Here is a 20083-nt window from a genome sequence, read left to right as displayed (position 1 = left end):
TAAGTGAGATGATTACTAAATTTTAATAGTTTAAAATCTAATGTCCATGTTCTTACATCTTTACATTGTTTTACAGTTAATGAGATTTTGTTAATGAGATTATTAAAATTTTGCTACCTATAAATCATTTGTAATTATAACTCATCATGCCTCGACTTCACATCAATGCCAGCCAGTAAACGTTCATCATAATTCATCAAGTGTGCTTTGATGTGCTTAAGAAGAGCTGCATAGTCTTGCACATGTATGGAGATGACACTGCTGAACCTCTGGTGGGTGTTCCTGTTGAGGTAGAGGCGGAGGGATGGGTAGCTGGTGATGTGCTCGTGTTGACACACGCCTCGCTCGTTGAGACAGTTCACTTTACCCAGGTTTACTGCATTGTTGAGCAGCTGAGGACAGAAATTATTATTTTATAGATGGTCAAGCAAATCTTGTCAGTAGAAAAAAGAGCGAAATTCAAATTTCCTATGAGATGCTATCCCTTCTCGCCTACATTTTTCAAATTTGCCGCCTTTTTCTACTGACAAGATCTGCTTGACCAAGTATATATTTGTTCCCAATGGCACATGCGATGGGAGAGCAATATATTATTTATGCGCGTGCGTGCGGTAGAGATAGGAACAGGCGGGTCAAAGTACGAAATTCTTCGTGGTTAGTGTCCTTACTTTAGTAGTATAAGTTTACAATAATAATACAAGATTCCGACTGAATGTGATACTTACGATGCCAGCAATCGCGAAGTCGGCGTACATTTCGTAGCAACGGTAGCACCGTGGGGAGTGGAAGTAGACCAACCAGGGTTTCTTGCCACTGAAAAATAATTGACATGTCACTATTGATATTATAATGTAGGTACTGCAATTTCAAATTAATAACAGGCAAATTTTACATCGTGAGACTACGTGATATTGATAAATAGATAGTGTTACTATTTCCTGAATAGCAAGTGTTAACTGACAGTTCGTAATCCTTATTACAAAAGCCATAAGGCCCACCGATGAACCGATGATGAGTTAAGACTAGTTAAGAGTGTTGCTATTTATACAAAAAAAAACTGAATAGAATCTAGCAATATCTTTTTTTTCCTTGACTCTTCCATACATGCATAATTTTTCTGTTTTTATTTTGTTGTAAGTTTTGCGATCTTACTGCCACTGTGTTTGCTTGTACAATATATGCAGAAACGGTTACAAACCTCGAGGGTTGCAGTTCCTCCGCTATGACGCGCTTGGAGAAGGAGTTCCAATTGAGTTTCTGCACCGAGTCGTCAATGTGCTCCAACGCCCACTCCAGTATGTATGGCGCCTCATTTAGGTGCTGCAAACTTACTCTGAAACAAAGAAATGACTTTAACCTTCGCTGCGGCAATTACCGTAACACGTAGTTAACCATACTTTGCATGAAGTGTTTCGACCACCTACCGCAGTGAGCGTGGTTTTAAGGTGGTTCTCCTTGCTCGATTTTCATACAACTTTCTTGGCACCCTAGCTCCTATTATATAGGGTTTCTTCACTTGTATATGTAATGTTTGGGTAGTATATATATTTCTGTCTTCGCTTAACGTAAAAAAATACTAAATTTTGATTAAAATTATTAAGAAAAAAGCCTTTGAATATTGGTAAAATTTTGCCTCATTGCTTGTTTGTGTGAGTGATGCTTATAGTATCGGTGTAATTCTAACATGGCGACTTCATTTGACAAGTAATCATTTTTAATTTGTCAAAGGTGTAACAGATGGCACTTTAAAACCGCAACACAGATTACCTGTGTATTTTGTTTTATTTTCACTCAATAGAGGGAGGTATATTTAATGCACAAAGCATGTTACGAGTATACCTACTCATTTAAGAATCTCCTTTCTGATATAATTTCATTCCCAGATTTAATATAACTTAATAATTATTATGATTATTACACAATAAAATACATTTATATATTTATAGAAAGGTTAGTCCAAACAATCATTCGCGTTACGGTCGTCCACCGAAAACCCGTGTGAATTCTGCTTTCGTTTCGGTAAATGTTCTCTGGAAAAGCCTATATTTATTGTAACAATGATTTTTAAACTAAAATACCTAGCTATATTTTTCTCAAATGTGGAGAAAAATGTCATCTTCTTGTAAATAAACAAGATTCTATAATATCTTCTGCTTGTGCATAACAATAACATTAGTAGATGATATTTTTAGGGTTCCGTACCCAAAGGGTAAAACGGGACCCTATTACTAAGACTTCGCTGTCCGTCCGTCTGTCCGTCTGTCTGTCACCAGGCTGTATCTCACGAACCGTGATAGCTAGACAGTTGAAATTTTCACAGATGATGTATTTCTGTTGCCGCTATAACAACAAATACTAAAAACAGAATAAAATAAAGATTTAAATGGGGCTCCCATACAACAAACGTGATTTTTGACCAAAGTTAAGCAACGTCGGGAGTGGTCAGTACTTGGATGGGTGACCGTTTTTTTTTTGCTTTTTTTTTGTTTTTTTTTTGCTTTTTTTTTGTTTTTTTTTTGCTTTTTTTTTGTTTTTTTTTGCATTATGGTACGGAACCTTTCGTGCGCGAGTCCGACTCGCACTTGCCTGGTTTTTTTTCAAAAATGCTGCCTTTCACCCGAGTTAAAACACTCTACTTTTCATTTCGCATACGAGGAAAGTAAAATGCATGTGTTTTTTTAAATACATTTTTATAGTAGGTATTTTTGAGAGTAGGTATTTTTGAGAGTAAGTATTTTCAATTAACAATTTGGCCAAAAGTATCGTTATTTATGGAATGGGGAGTCAAATATCAGAATGGAAATTGTATAACAAATCCATTTATACCCAAATTTCAATTGCTTATTGTAAAAAGAATAATAAAATCGTACTTGGAATTGGAACCTAAACTGCTCTAGTGCAGAAACGTATCATTTCCTGCACACCTTTTACAACAACAATGACCCTCTTTCATATATTCGGTCAAATTGTGCTTTTTGAAAAACTAATTATAGCCAGCCTTTTATGAATGTAGTATGATACCTTAGGGTATGGTGCTTTACGCACACTAGCGTCCCTTCCCCTCCCCCTGACGCAACCCACCCTTTTTGCATGAAATATGTCCCGGTTCACAGTTTTTTACATTTTTTGAGGAAAGTATACATTTTAGGAAAAAAGTGTCAATGAAAGAAATAATCCTTAATAAATTCTTAATAAAAAAGGTCATATTCATTTTTTTATATGATGCACCTAATTCATGTATTAGCTTGTCAAAATTCGAAATAACATAGTTTTTACTTAGGGTTCGAAACTCATTTATTATACACGGTGTAACATGAGGAAACCGAATAATTTAACAGCGTATTCCTGATCACATTTAGAGACAAAAATGTCCTATAAACTTTTTTGAAATTCGCCTAGTTTCAGAGTTAATACGAATAAAAAAAAACAAGTTTCTATTGTTACATACCGTAACATCGGGGTACTTTGTCCCAAAATCAAGATACTTTTTACTTTTCGTTTGAGCACTTCTATTTTAATCGCATTATGACACTTTTATAGTCATAGGTATTTAATTGTGGGTATAATCAACTCATGCACATACGTAAAACTTAATAAATCAACCTCTAACTAATTTTTAATTTTTCGCAAAGTTTGAGCCAAAGTTGCGCTTTCAAGCGGGTTTCTTTGGCCATCGATTTTTCATTGAGTACAACGTAACGGTTTGCAATAAAAGCGCAAAGAAAGCTGTTTAAATTTATTACACAATACACATGTATATCAACTAAGGACATAGTAGTAAGATTCATTTGTTTTTATTACACTAAAAAAGCAAACTAATCAACACAAAGTAATAAATCTATTAAAATGGTTTTTTTAATAAAAACTTTGCCAAAACAATCAGAAAAACCTTCTAAACTTATCGATCATAATCATTAGAAATAGTTAACGTGTATAACTATAATTATCATATGAAAAATTAGTTTTCCTATAGAATTATTTTACTAGGTAGGCACCTAGTTAACAGTCGACTGTAACTAATCAGTCTTAAAAATTGATAATCATTTTATAAGATATTAAACTTATGCGGCAGATGTTCTTTATCTTTGTTTTCATTAATTCCATTACAATCTAGAGAATCTGTCTTTGAAACCTGAGCCTGTGGTTCATCCAGTGCTCCAGCACAGGACGAACCACTGGCTGCTGCTCCTGGGATCGCGATTTATAACCTGCCTCGATAGTAAATTGTCTTCTTAGTTAGCAGATTGATCTCGTGCCGTTATGAGAGCTTCAGTAGATGAAGCGAGACTATATCTGCGTCGCTGTTCTCTCTGAAGGAAATGTTTTCCCATGGGTCAAAGAAACCCGAAAACGATAGCCAAAGAATACTTTGATTTTCAATAACATATACTTCTCACAATAATGTCTTAAATTCTATGATTTATATCACATTAGGATCCTAGATACATATCTGTTACGATTAATAACAATCAAACACTTAAACTTATTTGCTTTCTTTGTTTCGAGAAAAAGTTTGCACATTATAGAATCGCGTAGTTTATAGGTAACAACTTGTGACCGAAATTATGGACTGACCAATCACCGTTGTTAACGTGAAATTGTTTCTACCCACCGCCCCATACGGTCATCTATCGATGAATAGCGCGAAATACATCGATAGGTCCTGACGTGCAGCGTGACGGGAAGTTCAATCTTTTTTTCGTTTTGGGACAAAGTAACCCCCATGGGCTAAAGTACCCCGATGTTACGGTAGTTCAAAACGCCTTTTTGATGGCGATGTTGCTACTATGGGATTTAGTCTAAATATCCTTATTGATATGTCAAAAAGTGACAAGTAACACTTTGCAAAAACTAAGTTTTACGAAAAAAAAACCATTTTAAGTGACAAGTTTACCAATAGCATTTAATTTTTATATACAAATTCATTCATAAAATTAAAAAAAAAACCAAACAAAAATTTTTTTTTTGGCGAAATTGACCTAAACACATATTACATCTTTTCCTTTTTTTTGACCTCATGTATACATTTTAGGATAAAAGTATCAATGAAAGAAATAGTTCCTTATTAAATTCTTAGTAAAAAAGGTTATATTCATTTTATAACACTTATTATACAAGGTGTCCTCAAGAAATGCGAAAGATTTTATTTCTGAGGTCAAATTAAAAGAAGGAAAAAATGTTTGTATGAGTTTAGGTCAATTTCGCCGAAAACAATTTTTTTTATTGTTTTTAGGGTTCCGTACCTCAAAAGGAAAAAACGGAACCCTTATAGGATCACTCGTGCGTCTGTCTGTCTGTCCGTCTGTCACAGGCGATTTTCTCCGGAACTACTGGACCAATCAAGTTGAAATCTGGTACACATATGTAAGTTTGTAAACAAATGAATTTTAAACATGGGGGCCACTTTTGGGGGGTAAATGAAAAAATTAAAAAATAAAAATTTTCAAACTATATCATGTTACATATCAAATGAAAGAGCTTATTGTAAGGATCTCAAATATATATTTTTTATAATTTTCGAATAAACAGTTTAGAAGTTATTCAAGAAAATAGGCAAAAAATGACTATTCCCCCCTCCCCCTTTATCTCCAAAACTACTAGGTTTAAAATTTTGAAAAAATACATAAAATAGGTCTATACCTATAGATGACAGGAAAACCTATTAGAAATGTACAGTCAAGCGTGAGTCGGACTTAATTACAGTTTTTGATCCGACTCCTACGGATTTTTTAAAGATTTCACTCACGTTTCGCATAAATAATGTTTAGTTTTAAGTTTATAAAATACATATGTATGTTAGTCTGTAAGGTATTTGTAATATGGGCCTTGTTCCCTGAATTAAATATCTAAATAAATAAATAAATAAAATAAAAAATACATTGTTAAAAATTGTGTAGGTAATATACGGAATCCTTGGAACGCGAGTCCGACTCGCACTTGGCCGCCATTTTTTAATTTTTTGAATATATATGTATGTACATAAAAAGTAAATGTTATTGGTAAACTTGTCAGTTAACATGGATTTTTACTTTTTTTTCGTAAAACATAGTTTTTGCAACGTGTTACTTAATTGTCACTTTTTGACATATCAATAAGGATATTTAGACTAAATCCCATAGTAACAACATCGCCATCAAAAAGGCGTTTTGAACTATGTAACAATAAAAACTTGTTTTATTTTTTTAAATTGGTATTAACTCTGAAACTAGCCGCATTTCAAAAAAGTTTATAGGACATTTTTGTCTCTAAATATGATCAGGAATACGCTGTCAAAATTATTCGGTTTCCTCGTGTTACACCGTGTATAATAAATGAGTTTCGAATCCTAAGTAAAAACTATGTTATTTCGAATTTTAACAAGCTAATACATGAATGTGCATCATGTAAAAAAATCAATATGACCTTTTTTATTAAGAATTTATTAAGGTGGTTCGCTTTTCATACAAAATTCAATCAAAGCTCGTTAAGTAACTACACACTATTAGTACACAAATATTTCCGCATTTATCTTCTTTCGAATATTCGTTTGCGCGAAATTAAAAGGAAAACAATGTTTCATACAGAAATCATGCAAAAATCATAGTTAACTTTTCATCAATTTTACGTATGTGTGTGTCACGAATGTCGTGTACAGATACATTTGCGACGTTGCCATACCATTTCCGACGTTGCCGGGCTGACCACGGCTCGAATTTGGAGTGCCGTCATGTTTAGTGCAATTTTGTTGACACTGATATTTGACAGGTAGTTAATTGACCTAAGCGAGAAGTTCGTCAGCTTAGCTAAGAACTATCATGGCGTGTTATGCAAACAGTCGCTTTTTTGCTTGCAAACGGAAGATTCCCGGTTCGATCCCCAGTCATTGTATGCTGGAACATAACTTTTTGTATTTTTGTTACACCTAAATTTCGTATTGTTTTTTTATTTTTATTTAATTTTCCTTATTATCATAAATCGATTATTAAGTATGGGCTACAGGTATTCTTTTATTTTTACAAAGATAATTAGAAATTATACTCTACCTAATCTCTCTGATTTTTACAATCAGGACATCCTCACTGCAATAAAAACCGGGCAAGTGCGAGTCGGACTCGCGCACGAAGGGTTCCGTGCCATAATGCAAAAAAAAAAACAAAAAAAAAGCAAAAAAAACCGGGCAAGTGCGAGTCGGACTCGCGCACGAAGGGTTCCGTACAATAAAGCAAAAAAAAAAACGGAGAAAATGCAAAAAAAAACGGTCACCCATCCAAGTACTGACCCCGCCCGACGTTGCTTAACTTTGGTCAAAAATCACGTTTGTTGTATGGGAGCCCCACTTAAATCTTTATTTTATTCTGTTTTTAGTATTTGTTGTTATAGCGGCAACAGAAATACGTCATCTGTGAAAATTTCAACTGTCTAGCTATCACGGTTCGTGAGATACAGCCTGGTGACAGACGGACGGACGGACGGACGGACGGACAGCGAAGTCTTAGTAATAGGGTCCCGTTTTACCCTTTGGGTACGGAACCCTAAAAAGGCGCGAAATCCAAATGTTCTATGAACGATATCCCTTCGCGCCTACATTTTTCAAATTTGCCGCCTTTTTCTACTGACAAGATCTGCTTGACCAGCTATACTTCGTCGATAGTCGACTTCTTATGTACCTATTCAGGGGACTGATTTTTGAATTTTTATCGCTCGATTTCATCACTCGAATATCGGTGGAAAACGGCTAAATGCTAATTTTTGAAATACGAGCAACCTAAATTTGGAATCTATTGGTATTGAGCACTGGATTTCAATTCTATTAGTAGAATTTAAATGCCTAGTAGTGGAGATATTATATATATTATATATATATTACACGAAATCGAGTGGTCGAAATTCAAAAATCGGCCCCCTGCGATCCTAATTAGCCTCATGCATGACTTTTTTTTAATTATTTTAATCATATTTATATCCTTTGAAAACCGGAAAATAAAAATACTTTTATAAATCTTCCCATAATATTATTAAAAAATAATTAAAATACTGAAAATATTTTACTCACGTAAGTTTAGTTTCGAAGAATAACATACGCTTAAAATAATTCAAAAGAGAATGCTAAAATTATAAAATAAAAAAAACTGGCATTGTCGGGGTTTGAACCATGTATCTTAGCTACAATCTGATATTTTTCAAAATAGAGGCTACGGGTGCCACGAGCACATGACAGTTGATGGTCGAAAACATTAGTTGCTTCTGAATGCCTTGTAATTCTTAATCGTTGCTCAAACAAGAATTTATTATTTAATTTCCAATCTTTTTTCAACAATAAACATTTCATCCGCTGCGCCCTCTAGGTTACTTTACTGTAACATTACGAATCTGCTGACATTTGACACTGACTTTAAGGTGACTTTAAGTACGTAAGTGTGCGTGAATGCAAGAAATTGCAATATTTTGCAGTTGGATTCCGGTAATAACGAAATGAGACAATGTTGAGTTGAACATGTCTCGATTTGGATGTAGTATTTTTTATAGTTTTCGCACATATCAACACATCTTATGAAACTTTGTATTTTGGGAGAAATAGTGAAAATCCACAATTCGTGCACAGTGACGCCATCTTTTGGCTGATAATCGGCATCCCATCCCTAGACATCCACCTTAACTTGTATTCTGTAGCGGAGATCGCAGATTTGCTATACCACTAGCGACATCTAGTGGCGAGTAGAAGTATCTTTTTTCGCGGCGCGTCCTTTAGGATGGTATTCCGCCTGTCCATTGTACATTGCGTCTCACTCTCTCAGTAAGCAAAATGTGAGATGCAAATACACATTGGACTAAGATATTGGACAGATGGAATACCATCCTTAGGAAAGTGTGTTTTGTTTTTTACATGTTTTTATAAAAAGATTGCAAAATTGGTTTGGCTGATTATATAGCGCCTTACCCCGGCTACTCACGTAACGATAAATCGTTGCGATAAAACTGTGCAGTCCGACTGTGCAGATAAATCGAACCGTGTGTATGACAAATCGTTACGATAATCGACATACACACGGTTCGATTTATCTGCACAGTCGGACTGCACAGTTTTATCGCAACGATTTATCGTTACGTGAGTAGCCGGGGTTAGGGTGGTATCCAGTGAGTTATAAGAGGACTATTAACCCTTTCCGCAATCACCTTCAGAAGATCTCACATTTTGCTTTAATGAGAGAGTGAGACGCATTGACATTAGACTAAGAAATTGGACAGGTGGAATACCACCCATAGCGGGAGTAGCAGAACAGTAATAGTTGCTCACGAGTAGTGCTGGCCGGAGGCGGTGGGGTAGAGGCGCGCGGCGGGCGCGCGCACGTTGGCGCAGAACCCGCCCGCGCCGCGCGCGCACTGCAGCACGCCTACACGCACGAACTGCAGCGGCCGCAGCTGTCAAACAACGCAGATTACAACGGTTATTCTTATCACATATCTTGGATGGCCAATTTGGCAGGCGTGGCTCACTCCGCGATTTCGTCGCTTTGCTACAGGTAGCTAAAAGTACATCCGTTCGACCCCAATTTTGGGGTTTGCGATAAGCCGCGCGTGGCGCTGTCGCCACCTAGCGGCCATATCTGTGCTGATCGTGACAGACGCGTTTTGTTAGAGAGTGAGTCTTCTGTATCTAGTACTACTATTTATTCTGTGACTATGGTGACACGAGACAGCGCTGTGCACAATAACGGCTCGGCTACGATATTATGCGACTGGCGACGGCGGCAGAGACAACCATAGGTGGGAACGAAAGGTCCGATCGGTGTGTCTCACTCCAACCTATGGTTATCGCTGCCGCCGTCGCAAGTCGCGCAATGTCGTGGCCGAGCCGTAACAACGTTTCGCTTCCACACAATAGGCAGCCTGCTATATTTCTGATCGAACTCACCGACGATTGCTTTTTTAAAAATTATCAATTACCATAAGTTAAAATTCGCGATTCCTGGCACGCACAGCCATCTCGTTCACGCTTACGCTCAGTGTGAGAGAGAGAACCCGAACCTACGGGGCCTTAAAGTTCAACATGCTAGTAATTTAAGGATAGTACTGTGTTGTACCTAATGTACACTGGCGTTCAAAAGTGCATGGAGATATTTCTACCGTAATATTAAGGCATTACGGTCGGCATCCATGCACTTTTGAACGGCATTGTACTTTATTTTAGGTTTATACCTTATTGGCGACCAGTCGCCACACATGCTTCAAGTCTTCGTAGCCCGGCGGCAGGTAGGCCACCAGCCACGTTTCTTCGCGGCTGGGATCTAAGATCTCCAGGGCCTGCTCCTGCGTTAATTCCAAATCTGAAAACGAAAAACGATAATTAAAACAAGCATTTATAAAGATAGGACAATCTGATATGCGCCAACCAAAAGATATGTATTATGTTGTATTAGGTTCCCTACTGTTAGGTTAGTAAGAGTTTACTGCGGAGGTATATCGCATCAGCAGGGGTGCAAAACTCCTCCCTTCGGGCAAACTCGGCTCCGTTCGGCTCAGCATTGCTTCGTGCAATTATTAGGGTTGACACAACTTGACGTCCCTTTGCGGAAGTTTCCTTTCTGTACGGTAGTACTATTATTTATTCTGTAGCATTCAGTCAAAGTTAGAAAAAATATTATTATGTGCATAGTTACCAGCGCTATCCTTTATAAGCTGTATGAAGTCCACTATCTGGTGTTCATCTATTCGGCCGCTGTACATGTCTCTCTTGTCGCCCGTTTGTACTATAATTACTGGGGAGTTCGTAGACACTTCGCGGCAGTAGCGCGCGGTCTTTTCACAACACGTAATTATGCCGAACTGAAATCGATAACAATTTTTTGTAAAAAATAACTTGAAATATTTAGAGTATTAAATATGTTAAACGGTTATTACGACGTGCAAAGAAAAAGGCATTAATAATACCATTAAAACCTACCCTACATAAAAACACATCCATACGATGCAAAAACTGGTAGTGGTATATTTGGATTAGGTATCCAACGTTGTGTTAGTGCTAATGCACGGATCAGGCTGAGTAGATTTGGCCGTACAGTGCCACGTACTACACGGTACTAAACTGGTACGAATTAATCTGACTTTACATTCTGAGCTAGTTGTATAATCTATGGCATTAAATAACTTAATAAGGATATGTCCGCCTTTGTACTACACATTTCTGTTTTATCTGATGTAACCATTATTTCATTTATTTATCTATTTATTTCATTTAACTATTCCTTGCTTGCTATGTGTAAATCATTAGGTACATGTCGCAACACCACCCTGTGAGGGTATTGCAATACACTTAAGAGCTAAGAACTAAAGTACCTATACATAATAACATTGAATATACAAATCTAATTAGTTAGGCATTAAAAATTACAATTTAAATTATTCCTTTCTTTTCGTATTATAAAGTGTAAAAGCTCTCTAACTGGCTCAGCTTAAAATCTTAGCTACAGAATGTGTTCTCACGCTTATATCTTCGGTATTCAGGAAGTGCAAAGAGGTGCGCGTGAATGCTTCGGCGATATTGTCCCATGAGGCCTTGTATGGCACCACAAGCACCACCCAGGTTCCAACATCTGTAAAACGAGCGTTGTAACGTTACGATAGGGTTCAATTAAAATAGTTTAAGTATAAAAACCACTTTTAATAATTATCAGAAGCCAGCAGCGCTTTTAGGCGACAGTTTTTAAATCTATAAATCTCCTATTAATTTTAGGCAGCGTGTTGTTCAGGGCACCACTAGCTTATTGGGTAAAGTATCAATGCCAAGTTTATGTTGTAGATTTAGGTAGGTAGGCTACAAGGTAACAGACCACGCTCAGATCTTATTCTCTAAAAAAGTAATAAGGCATGGCGTATATTGCTTACCTATATAAATACAACAACTAGTCAACAATTCAAGACCGTAACTTAAGTAACATCTCACCTTCGTGCAAAGTCTGAATAGCGGATGGCGCCAACGAATGCAGCTTAGTAGCCAACGGAACTACTCGGAGGAAATTCTTGAGGTCGGCCGACGGCGAAGCCTTCTGGTAGGCGCCTCCCGGCTTGAGCAGGGCCCATACCGGGGTAGCCTCCACTTGCAGGGACAGGCAGAGGTGTGACCACGCGTCGCAGTCGATTTCACCTGTAATATGGGATATTTAGCTTAAAAATAAACAGGCAGAGTGGGTGTCACTCTACGCATGAAAACTTCGATAGGTATTTTATTTTTACACGCTTTGATTGTAGTTTTGATCCTGTGAATACGGTCAGGCTAGTTATAAATACATAGAACTAAGAGAATAGTAAAAATGTAAAACAAAATAAGTAGCACTATCGACATCAGTAACAATTTGGTACCATCGCCCGTGTGGGCGAAGAAAGTGTTCTTTTAACTGTCCATCGCTGGACTTTATGCCTTATGTAATAAGGTCGAAGGTCTACCGATGGACGGTTAAGAGTGTTGCTGTTTGTACTTTACGTTATTTACATTGTTCTCTGTCATAAGTCCTGCACTTTTCCTTATAAATTAGTAAAAAGTTGTTAAGCAAGCACAAAAACAGCTATTTGGATTTTTGGATGTCCTTGTATACTTACCAAAATGCAAAACTGGGAATTTCATCCTCATCTGATAGAGCAACAGTTTGTCGTCATCCTTCTTCGAGAAGTACAAGACCCAGGCGTTTTGGTAGCCAGTGCGAAGCTGGTTTCTTATGTCCTACAAAATATCTAGACTTAGACCCGTCATTATATGTAGGTAAGAAAAGCATGAACCACCTGGCTGTTATCAGATTCGCAAGTTGCGGACATTTTCCAAATAGTACATAGTTGGAAAAGTTCTCGGAAATACCAGGATTTAGTTTTCAGGAAATCAAGGAGGTTTTCATTTTAGAAATGGAAAATAATATATGAGAATTTTCGGAAATTCTTCCATGTAACATTTTGCAATTTCGGACTCTGATGTAACATCAATAGGTTATATTTTTGACACGTCAAGAGCGTTCACAGCTTTTTTTTGTCATGCCACGTACTTATGTTTTTTTGTTTTTATGTTGCGCTCGGCATTATTTGCGTATAAATCATTATCTGGCAAACTTAAGTGACTGTTAAGAATTTTTTGGAAACTCATAATTTTTGAAGTTAAGCTTAAGAAGCAACCTTAAACTTCTCTGGGTCCACTGGTTCAATAGTAGGCAGACCCTCGATGACTTCACTCAGGATTTCCTTCTCTTCTGTGCTAGTAATCTCCTTCACCGTTTTTCTATACCGGTATACTACGGTCGTGTACTCATTGCTTGTTAGTTCGGACCTGATGTTGTCGTCTTCAATCACCGCTAGTGTGACGAGCCCATTCTGGAAACACAAAATAACTCGGAGTAATTAACAATGGAGCCGCCATTAACAGGCGTTCCCCTCTGTCGAAAATAGGCGGCCAATGGTCAACCACATGTCAACCATATGTATGGACTGACATTTATCTGACATGACGTACCTATACATTTGATGTGCCCCTCCCCCGCAAAAAACGGCAGACTATTTTGTACCGAAAATTTTAGACATGGCGTCTCCATTTGTTAATTACTCCGAGCAAAATAATAATTTTATTTAAATAGTTGCATAGGTAAGGTATGTAGGTAGTTGTATAGGTAAAATGATGTGGGACCTCTTGCTAAGCCTTTTGCTTTCCTTCTGTCAGTCATTGGGTCATGTTTATCCCACCAAAAACATTCTGTAAAAAACTAGCCAAGTCTCGATGGAGCTGCTTGTTTATCTCGAAAAAGTAATGAAATCTAGACAAAGTCGTGCCAAGTCTAAGGTTCCTTACTGCGATTTCTTTATTATTATAGTTAATGTTGTGTGACTTGGCCGTTGAAGGGTACACAAGGGTACAAAACCAGGTGCTCCATGACACCATTGCACCAATCTGTCGCCAGAACCGCTACCCATTGACGATGGGAAATTGCCACTTGGAAAACGTTGATTCAATAACCAGTCAATTGTAGGCTTGATAAAGCTGCGTATTTCAATAATACTTATGTATGGGCGAGCCTGAAACAAACACTTCTTTTTGGTGCAATGGCAGATTGGTGCAATGGTGTCATGGAGCACCTGGTTTTGTACCCTTGTGTACCCTTCAACGGCCAAGTCACACAACATTAACTATAATAATAAAGAAATCGCAGTAAGGAACCTTAGACTTGGCACGACTTTGTCTAGATTTCATTACTTTTTCGAGATAAACAAGCAGCTCCATCGAGACTTGGCTAGTTTTTTACAGAATGTTTTTGGTGGGATTTCACTTCTTTTTGTAGAAACGTGGGCATATTGATTTATTTTATTAGGTTTTTTTATTTAACACATTTTTATTCTTTTTAGGAGTAGTTTTTTTATTATTACAAATCTTTCTTTTCTTTTTTCCGGTTCTGATTCTTGTACAGTAGCAACAGTTTTTCATGTTGCCCATTCATTAAATCTAATAATTAAATAATAATCAGTAATCCGTCACTAATCATCATATAATGACTTGGCAATCGCACATAATGCTTTACTCGTACCGTACTCGTAAATATGTGTAATGCTCAAACTGCAATTAGCGTTAGCGTTATGTTCAATTAGAATTATTTTTAATAGGTGACGATGATCCTTTTGTCATTATGCAGCCGTGCGATGGCCAAGTCATTATACGTATTACAAATTAAAGATATCTTATTGATACGGTTTTAACACCCCCTGGCACTGATTAAAATAACCGACTTGGCTTCACATTACATCTCAAAACTTTTTTGTAGTAAAAGCGTTGCGAGACTTGCACCTTTTTACATGTAATGTTTTTGATGGGATCTCATCTCTTTTTGTAGGCAGTCCTTCTTTTCGGGTACTCATACCCATACTATGTATACACATATCATAACTAAACATATCTTCATTCATACTCACATCGTACATCGTAGTGTACCTTTACTTTACTTTACCTACTATTTGTAGGAACTGCAACAGTAACTTTGTAATATCATATATTTATATGGGATTACAAACTTACTTATGCAGTTCTTAGATCTTTAAAACGTGACTGATATTGCAATATTTTTAGGTTTTCCCTTTATGTGGCCATTAAACCCTAACTCTGTACCAAATTTCAGCTCTCTGAGTTTATGGGAAGTACTAGTTCTATTCTGATGATCATGAGTGAGTTTCATAAATGCGAAACTTTGCTTTCGCTTAACTTCGGAACTAAATGACCTACAGACTTGAAATTTTGGATTTTAAGTATGTGATTATAGCTTACTGGATGACCAAAATTTCTGCGTTCTGGTCTTATCCAGAGGTTCTCAAATAGGGGCCTGAAAATGCGGCGAAATGGTTCCAGTAAAGGATGGTACGGCAGTGTTTGCTTCGCGCTCGACTTGGCGGGGGCACTGCCGTGCCCCCCGATTACAGTTAGACTACTTATAGTTAAACAATTTTTGTAGCTAAAATATGTAGATGTATTTATTATTAATACACAGTACAGAGCTTAAATCTATACAGATCCCTGCAAAACTGTATTTACAGGTTGCCTGCAGGTAAGAGTCTCTACATACATGTATATTATTATACTTAATTATTATTTAATATGTTTAATATAATTTATTTCGGTTGCTACTTTATTAAAGAATGGGTATTAATAAAATTAATAGTAAATTTGATAGGGGCAGTTTATGTACCTAAGTATGATTTCGCTGGCTCAATATTACAAAGTTCTATGTTGCATTTTCAAGATAGTTCTAACTTGATTTGAAATGAAATGAAAACATTTATTTTCAGGCAACTATTGGCCCATAGATAAATACCTTAAAACTAGCATACATATTAATACAAAATATATCTTAAAACTAACAACACAATTATGGCTGCGATGTAGTTCGCAACCCCGCAGTGTCGATTTAATGTCACTTATGACAATGTTCAAATTTCAGTTTGATAAAAGTGAACTCTATAATATTGGGCCAGCGATTTGTCAGCACTTTGCGAGACCACTAAAAAATACTTACCAAATGATATGCAAGTCTAGTCAAAGCATCATGGTCTATTCTGTTTCTTCCTAATACATAAGCCATGGGTTGGTCAAGGCCTCTAAGGTATGTTAGAGTTGGTACATGGTTTGTTTTTTCTATGTATGTTAGGACAAAATCTTCCAATGCTTTAAATGTGTGAGCACCGCGGTAGTAAATGTAGTTGCCTTTTTTGCCCTGAAAAAATAATTAATTAATCTTCAACAGTTCATGTAGGGAAGGTTTAACAATAACAATAAATGTGGCCCAGTACCCATACAATGAGTCACTGACTGTGTCAAAACAGACATATACGCTAACATACCTCCGATGAAACGGTAGGTAAGATAAAAATAATGAAATTATATCGCGGTAGGGCCGTTTGTGTAATTATTATTTTTTGTTCCCCACCATAAATTTAGTACGTTTTATGGTGGGCAACAAATAACCCGACCGAATTACGTAGATTGTTTTTGGTATACTTATTGTTAGGAATGTTGAAACGTGTTTTTAACACTGTCGCATTGCGTATATTTTGTCCCTCACGGAGGCACGCGCACACCACTATAGGATGCTACCTTCTATACATATATGCTAACGTATAGGTAATTTACTTTCTATGTATCTCGCTCGCACTAATATGCGAGTACGAGCGAGATGCATAGAAGGTGAGTTAAGTTCTCGATAGCGTTTATGTCAGTGCCAAACTGGTGGTATAGTCACAGTACTTACATCAGGATAAAATAATAGAGATGGATAGCTGCCAATTCTCATCGAGTTGTAGCAAAATGCATTGTGGTATTTACAATTCACTGCACCCACTTTTACCTGTAAAAATATCAATTCCAACAATAAGTAAAGTATAAGTAGCAAGGTTGTCAATGTCAAACATCGATAAGTAATATAATATGGAGCATTATCGATGGCGCATACGCCGCACAGCGTCGCGCGGTATTGTATTTATATCGGAGCATCGTTAATAATGGCGTGAGCGCCATCGACAATAAGCTCTCTTTTCATAGATAACGTCACATATGTCCATGATGTCAAATGTATTTTAAGGTAAGCTACACCAAAATTAGGGAGTTGCTTCAAATATAGTCAGATGAGAACTTATTATTTATATAGGATTATAACTTACAATGCCCTTATATACTTCTGCAAGCTTCTTCCAGTGATCAGCTAGATTTTGACATGGTGGGCAAAACGGAGAATAGAAGTTAATGAAGTGGAACCCATCACTTAAATAGTTATCTGAAACATATAAATATTGTCATGTAGCAATTGTTCTTATTAGATTATTATGAGTCCTCTCATGTATATCTGTGCAGTATGTATTGAATTATAATTAACCTTGAAATAGAGCTCAACACCTACTAATATGGATCCACATTCCAGCGTATGAAATAACTCCAGGCCAAAATAGCAAAAATAAAATTTTATGTTTTTGAATTTATTTACAATACATAGTTGTGCATTTACACATTATTGAGCAAAGAAAAGATAAATATAAGTTAAAATATAATAGTAATAGGCCTCTTTTGCTATATAACAAATACTATAGAAAACATATACAGGGTGTTTGGTACATCGTTTTTTAGAAAAACATAATTGGTTGGTTTTGTTTACTACTACGCAAGTAAAAATATGAAATTTACGAAAAACTGGCATAATAGTGAAAAAAAAATGTGCGCCAAATTCAAAATTTCTAGGCCTGAGAAGATAGCAAATGACTCAACCTATCTGCCGTTTTAATTTGGCGAACGATGTACCAAACACCCTGTATACATATATGTATATTACATAGTACTTACAAAACTCTTTGCCTGAGACTGTATCTACAAACGGATCTTCATGGTAAAGGCCATTATAGAACATATTATTGTACTCCTTCTGGCTGCGATGGTCATGCTGCCTGGAGTTCGGTTGATGGACCCCAAAAGCATCATACATGCGCCTCTTCTGTGGGTCCTTTAATGTTTCATATGCTTCGGTGATTTTAAGAAACTTCTCCTGAACTGAATCATCCTGAAAATTAAGAAATTAGACATTAATTACCATAATGTATGTACATTAGACTAGGAATAGACAAATTAGAAAGTTTAATTATGTATTTACAATTTTATTGTTGACACAATTTTACTTACAACTAATTTGTATTAAAATGCCTGATCACTTGTCTTATGAAAAATTTTTATCATTAAGATTTTCACTGTGGCAATTAGTTAGCATTACAACCAAACACTCAATGCTGCAGAGAATGTTTATTTTAACATCCCATGACAAATGTAAGTTACAATAACTTCATATCAATAATATTGAATTACCATAAACACTTTCTTACACAAATCAATTTGCACAAAGATTAATACGTACTTACTTGATATATGTTCAGGTATGTATTTAATAACAAAGCGTGAAGAATGTAATGCAGTGAGAAATTTAAATTATGGAATGGTATATGATAAAGATATATTATTAGAAATCAAGTATACTTACACTTAATGTTAAGCATATGGAACATGGTAGCAATATTTCTTAATATAACTAATACACTTTGAAACATGCTTAAAACTAATATTATATTTTTAAGAATTTGAAGATGTTATAACTTGTAACATTCAGTACCTATTTTTTAGTCGTAAGCAGATACTTAATGCCAATGGCCAAATAGTGAATTTACCTGGTTTTTATCGGGATGATATTTTATTGCTAATTTTTTATAAGCTTGCCGGATTTCCTGTGTAGTGGAGTGTTTTGTTATACCCAAAATCTCGTAAAAGCTTACATCGCTAAGGTTAACATTTCCGAATAAAACGAATAACACGATCACAAATTTATACCTGAAATAAATACGATTTAAAGTTAATTAAGAGGTGAAAGTATTATTTTTTTAAAGTAATGTGTTACTAAGGAAAGTAGAAACAAAATTCTAATACTTACATGGTGCCTAAAAGCCGGCAAGTGTGCTAAAAGTATATTCTCTCTGCGTGTTATGTGATGCATATGTTCACTCATTTACTTACTTTCTGAACAGTTTTTAGTTAAATGACTAGTTTATCTAAGATAGATAAATTATTTGACCCAATTTGGAAGATAAAACGTCTGTTTACTTTTTGTGTAGGTGTCGAGGTGCAATCACTTGCTTTACCGTCTGACTGACACTACTGACAGCAGTGACAGCTGGCCTCTGTCAAAATTTTAGGACGCCCATTCACCACAGAATCTTTAAGCTGCGTACACACGGTGCCAATGAATGAATGAAATGAAGTATGTGTAGTCTGGCCATGAATCTATAGCTGGTCAAGCAAATCTTGTCAGTAGAAAAAAGAGCGAAATTCAAAGTTTCTATGAGACGCTATCCCTTTTTCTACTGACAAGATCTGCTTGACCAAGTATATATGTATAGTCTGTCAAGCCATTTCTGTTAGTACTTAGTAGTAAAAATCGGCAAATTTAAAAAATGTAGGCGCGAAGTGTAAACGTTCCGTAGAAAATTTGAATTCGCACGTTTTTCTATTGGCAAAATGGTTTGACCGGCTATATCTATCAGTCTGGCAAACACAACTCGTAAGTCAGTAAGAATCAGGATAACTATACCGATCTCTTTCTTTTGGGAACCAGTACTAGCGTAAGACAAAGACAGTATGATTCTCTCGGTCTATGTTGGAATGAGACAGTCCTGGGCCAAATTTACTATTTATTAGGTACCTATTATACTAAGTTCGTTACCCTCAAGAAATAGAGGCAGCTGTTACCCCCATGCCCCATGATGCTTACTCCCAGTAAATACTTACCAATGAACTATGATATGATAATATCAACATAATTATCATTAACTCACATTATAGACGGGTCTAACGCGAATTATATTCAATTACCTTGATTTACCGACGTTTCGACACAGGTTTCACTGGTCGTGGTCGCGGCTGACTGATGTCCCAGCAAAATGTCAAAACAGAGATTTGTGCATCTACCCGACGAAAAGTGTATGGAAAAGTTTGGGGTAGACATCACATTTTCCAACCACCCACCACACATACTATGGGTCCTGTCATGAACGCCTGCTGTAATTA

At 36.3% G+C, this 20083-nt stretch overlaps 2 protein-coding genes across 2 annotated transcripts in view; one reads left to right on the top strand and one right to left on the bottom strand.

Moving 5' to 3' along the window:
- LOC134680467 (uncharacterized protein K02A2.6-like) overlaps window positions 1-20083 on the top strand; it is a 303959-nt gene that overhangs the window by 9481 nt on the left and 274395 nt on the right. The gene's annotated exons all lie outside the window — the stretch shown is intronic.
- On the bottom strand, window positions 90-19157 carry LOC134680486 (dnaJ homolog subfamily C member 10-like). Its single transcript, XM_063539619.1, has 16 exons — window positions 18951-19157; window positions 18691-18850; window positions 17822-18035; window positions 17149-17261; window positions 16740-16835; window positions 16008-16205; window positions 13135-13329; window positions 12574-12694; window positions 11921-12121; window positions 11461-11570; window positions 10638-10803; window positions 10177-10304; window positions 9275-9399; window positions 1199-1333; window positions 726-813; window positions 90-392 (listed from the first exon to the last, which is right to left on the bottom strand). Coding segments are annotated over exons 1-16 (2310 nt in total). The 5' UTR covers window positions 18953-19157; the 3' UTR covers window positions 90-134.

Source organism: Cydia fagiglandana, chromosome 1, assembly GCF_963556715.1.
Source record: "Cydia fagiglandana chromosome 1, ilCydFagi1.1, whole genome shotgun sequence".
Classification (NCBI taxonomy): Eukaryota; Metazoa; Arthropoda; class Insecta; order Lepidoptera; family Tortricidae; genus Cydia; species Cydia fagiglandana.
The sequence above is the reverse complement of the archived record's forward strand: the minus strand, read 5'-3'. Positions and strand labels throughout refer to the sequence as shown.

Excerpts from the sequence above, each read along its gene's own strand:
- LOC134680486 (XM_063539619.1), bottom strand. Across the intron at positions 16,206-16,739 it reads CTCTATTATTTTATCCTGAT|GGCAAAAAAGGCAACTACAT; the intron begins GTAAGTACTGTG and ends TTATTTTTTCAG. Across the intron at positions 814-1,198 it reads GAGGAACTGCAACCCTCGAG|TGGCAAGAAACCCTGGTTGG; the intron begins GTTTGTAACCGT and ends ATTATTTTTCAG.